Below are 4,904 nucleotides of genomic sequence, written 5' to 3' on the forward strand. Positions count from 1 at the left end.
AAATCCGGAAAAATTTCCATGTCAGAAAGGCGCTATGATGCCGTGGCCTAGGTTTCTCACTGCGCGGAAATTCAAATCCTATTTTTTTTTCAACGCCGTTTTTCGAGGATTCAGGATTTTCTTTGAATTTTTTCGCAATAATATTAGGAAAATACATATTTTTTGAAACATTTTAAGGCAATAAAAATTTTTGGTCGGAGTCCCCCTTTAACTATTGTAAGATAATAAAAAATATTCGAAATGCCAAACATGGAATTACATCAATAAACTGGCCAAGTTTCAAATTGTTTGATCAACATTGAGCTGTGTTATCGTTTGTCATTGCTTCATCTTATGAAAAACCTAACGCCGTTCATCTCTAAAAAATCATAGCAATACCTACACTTAAGGAATCGGCTTGAAAATTTCAATAGCTTAAAATCAAACGTAAAATTATATCTCTACCAATTTTCGTGCTTCCAAGATACTTATGTTCAAAGATATACCCGTTCTTACCTGTAATTTTGCGCCATCCTGTTCAGTTTATTTATGAATTCTGAAACTTTCTGACCGAAGGGACAAATATTAAGTCCTCATCTATAGTTAGCCATTTTCCACTAGAAGGGTCCATCATCTGAAATTCCAAAAGTTCCACATTTCTAGACTCCCTCCACGACAAGTGCCCTTTAAAATTTACGAACTAAAAGTGCTTATTTCCATTGTTCTCAATATTTTCAGATTTCCCGAAATTGCGCGAATTGCTCAACAACCGAAACGAGTCTGTGGCGAAAGAATGAGGAGGGGGATCTGGAGTGCAAGTGAGTCTTTTTTGGCTTCTAAATTGGGGTCAGAGTACACAATGCAAAAGCAGAAAAAGCAGAAAATGGGTCCCAAAGGGAGTGATGATTGAAGTGAAGAGACCAACGCAAATGACTCTACTGACTTGTGACCAAAAAAAGAGAGAGAGCTTTGTTGCAGCACGTCAATTTTGGAATCGAATGAATAGAATTTCAAGTTAAGGCTTGATGAAAAGAAAGCGAATTAGATGTGGCTACCTGGTTCAGTGCTCGGACTCAAAATGCGTGGGTAGTTAAGTGGGGAGATGTTTCATTTTGGGGACACCATAAAACCTGTAATAGAAGAGCCCTCACACTGTCAATTTTGAGCCTGTTTATGTCGGTTTCTAGAAGAGATATCAAAAATGTGTCAACTAACAAAACACTTCTGATATTATGATAAACAATTTATCAGTTGACAACTTTTTGATATCTTTCACAGGATACGAAATAAATTGACACAAATTTAAATGTTAGGGGACTCTTCTAATACAGGGTTTACAGAATTTTTCAAAATTAGCTTTTTAATTAGAAATCTGAAATTTTAAGATTCCTGATTTTCAGAATTGGAAAGAAAGACTTCATTTAAAAAATATGGCAAGATTCGCAAAATCTTAGAATTCAAAAATATCAAATTTCCAAACAATTCATAAATTTCACAAAATTCAAAAAATCACTAAAAATTTCTTTTAAAAAATTCGAAAGTTTTACATTATAAATAAGGTTCCGTTTCAAATGTTTTTTTGAAACTTTTGAAGAGACGTTGACTATTCGTTTAAATTTCTCACGCAACAATCAAAAATTTTCAAGCCTCAAAATAATCAAAAGCGTCAAAATGTCAAAAGAGTCGTTTTCAAAATAATTATAAAATTCAAAAGGTCAAAAGAGTCATTTGCCAAAATATTCAAATTGAAGTTCGTTGACTTTAGTCAATTATGATTAAAATGCATCAAAAGGGTCGAAGATGATTTTTATGCGAATAGGTGGAAGTGTGAAACAACGAAGTGTGGTATAGTAGTGAGAAGCAGAGATGTCCTGCTTCCGGATTCTGGATTCCGGATTCCGTATTCCGGTTATTGGATTCTGGGTTCCGGATTCCGGATTCCGGATTCTGGATTCTGGGTTTCGTATTCCGGATTCCGTATTCCGTATTCCGTATTCCGGATTCCGGATTCCGGATTCCGGATTCTGGATTCTGGGTTTCGTATTCCGGATTCCGTATTCCGTATTCCGTATTCCGGATTCCGGATTCCGGATTCTGGATTCTGGATTCCGGATTCTGGATTCTGGATTCTGGATTCCGTATTCCGGTTACTGGATTCTGGGTTCCGGATTCCGGATTCCGGACTCTGGATTCTGGGTTCCGTATTCCGGATTCCGTATTCCGTATTCCGGATTCCGTATTCCGGATTTCGGATTCCGTATTCTGGATTCTGGATTCCGGATTCTGGACTTTCCGGAGAATAATAATAATATCGTTGTAATCAGCCTGTTTGAGGGTACTACTGATTATTTTTCGTAACTTTTGAAGTTATCCGACACTTCCGACTCTTCTTGAAGCATTTAACACTTTTGACGAAATATGATATCCACTATTTTTCATTTGCCACGTTCGACTATTTCGACGATTTACTTTTTTTCGATTTTGAAACGTTTGACTATTTTGATGATTATTTTCCGTGAGAAAAAATTATTTTTGAGCAATTTGATTAATCAAAATTGTCAAATTTCACGTGATTTCATAAATGAAAAATTTGAAACGGAACCTTATAATTTATAAACCCTTTCAAAAATTCGAAATGTGGAAATTTTTTAGAAGGGTTACTGTATTTTGAAGAGCCCCATTAATTTTTAATTTCAAGCCTATTTTTCACGGTTCCTGTTAAAGATATGAACAAGTTGTCAACTGATAAATCGTTTATCATAATATCAAAAACATTTTACCAGTTGACAGTATTTCAATATCTCTCATAGGAACCGAGATATTATTGTTGTCCGAAAAAATTGGAGTTGAGACGCAGACAGTTAATCGAAATATTTCTCTGCGTCTCCACCGACTATGCGCTATTTAGGCTTGTCGCTTCGAGGTGCCTACCGTATTCAGACTGCAAAAAATAATCTCTCGCTCCAATTTTTTCGCATAACAATAATAATTGAGCGCAAATGCACTGGTTTCTATTGGTCTTCTATTAGAGCATTTAGGGCCGCTCCAGGAACGGTAAAACCTGTAATAGAAGGGCCCTTAAACTGCCAACTTTGATCTAATTTATCTTGGCTCCTGTCAAAGATATGAAATACTTGTCAACTGATAAATTTTTCATGATTATATCACAAAAATTTTATCAGTTGACACATTTTTGATACCTTGCTTTTTTGATACCTATAGGAATTGAGATAATTGACCTCAAATTGAAATGACTTCTATTGGGATCCTATAAGAGAATACATATAGTGATGGTCCAGGAAAACATATTTTTTCATTGCCTGTAACTTGTACTTCCGTCTGAACAAAGTCAAAAGACCCCTGGAACTCTGCAACACAGCGCCGAAAACACGAAAACGTCGTAGTCGAAAAGCAAAGAAGAATCTCGAAGAAGAAGATTAACTTTGACGAACTCTCATTTTTTGTCATACTTCTTTTTTTCTTACTTTCTGTAGCTTCTTCTTTTTCTCGTTCTATTCAAGTACAATCAATCATTTTGCTCTGTTTTCTTTTTTTTTCTTTCTCTGTCTGTCTTTTTGGATTATCTGCCCATTTTCAACTCCTTCCCTTTTTCAGCTTACTCAATTTTAACCCCATTGTAATCCTTTGTATCCCGTCCATACAAGTGAAAAAAAATAGGCCACGCCCACTTTCCAGCAAACTTTGGGTTCTTCTTCTTTTTCTTTTTTTTTTNGTATTCCTGACCTTTTCAACTTTATAACTTTCTAGTTGAGCAAATAAATTGAGCACCAGAATTTTTTTTGAATTTCTAATCATTGGGCACCTAGATGAAATTTGGTCTAACCTAGAAGCCCCAAGCGAACACATCAATAACCAATGTGTGAAATTTGAGATTTCAGTTGACGTATTCTTTCATCCAGTCATCGTCCTGAGGTCCCTTTATATAACCTGGCACCCATCACTCACGTGGTTCTTTTTCTGTTGAAACGTTTGGTCAGAATTTTTCTCCGCGGGCTTCTCTTTTTTTTCCGTCAAAGAGTTTTTAGAAAAAGTGTAATAATAACTGGTTCCTGGGAAGAAGAGAGAATGAAAAATAGGGTCAATCGTTTTGAATGAGTATACGTTTTCGTGGTTTTGAGGTTTTGAGGTGAGACTAAAGATTCCTTCGAGTTCAAAGAATTTCGAGGTTCTGAGGCTAAGTTTAGAAATGCTGAGGTTACAATAACCTGAAGGAAACATCATCGTCTATTCCGGAGTTCTTCAAAATTCCAAATTGTTTTGTAATAGAATCCTAGAGAATTTTTTTCGAACCTCATAAAATCTGATGTTCTAGAAATATCAAAATTACATTTTTTTTTAAATTTCAAAATTCGTGAAATTCAGAGTCTCAGAATCTCAGAATCTCAGAATCTCAAAATCTCAGAATCTCAGAATCTCGGAATTTCGGAATCTCAGAACCTTAGAATCTCAGAATCTCAGAATCTCAGAATCTCAAAATTTAGAAATATCGGAATGGCAGAATCTCAGAATTTCAGAATCTCGGAATCTCAGAATTCCAGAATCTCCGAATCTCCGAATCTCAGAATCTCCGAATCTCAGAAAATCTCAGAGTCTCATATTTTTTTCAAAATCTGGGCTATAGTGACTAAAAACAAATCACCTAACGACCCAAAACCTTTTGTAGCATACCAAATTCAATTTTACTTGTATACGAATTTGCAAGCTTGCGGTTTTTAAAATTTCAAAACTCAATTTTTCCAAAATTTTCCCAAATTTTTTTCCTGATTTTCTTCTCCTACCGCACTTTAATGCTTCAGATCCAATAACCAGTTGTCTGGAACATTTTCTAGGGACCAACAAGAGTTATAGACACCAAAAAACACCGGTGGTGCAAAATAAAAATTGAACACCACCCACTCTGAAAA

At 35.4% G+C, this 4,904-nt stretch overlaps 1 protein-coding gene across 1 annotated transcript; it reads left to right on the forward strand.

Moving 5' to 3' along the window:
• Nucleotides 1-1,845: 1,845 nt before the first annotated feature.
• On the forward strand, nt 1,846-3,420 carry CBG08811 (the record flags this gene model as incomplete). Its single annotated transcript, XM_002635462.1, has 2 exons — nt 1,846-2,306; nt 3,279-3,420. The coding sequence occupies 2 exons, from the start codon at nt 1,846-1,848 to the stop codon at nt 3,418-3,420; spliced, it is 603 nt and encodes a 200-aa protein (XP_002635508.1).
• Between the last annotated feature and the right edge of the window lie 1,484 nt (nt 3,421-4,904).

This window comes from Caenorhabditis briggsae (genome assembly GCF_000004555.2).
Source record: "Caenorhabditis briggsae complete genome, chrV, whole genome shotgun sequence".
Lineage (NCBI taxonomy): Eukaryota > Metazoa > Nematoda > Chromadorea > Rhabditida > Rhabditidae > Caenorhabditis > Caenorhabditis briggsae.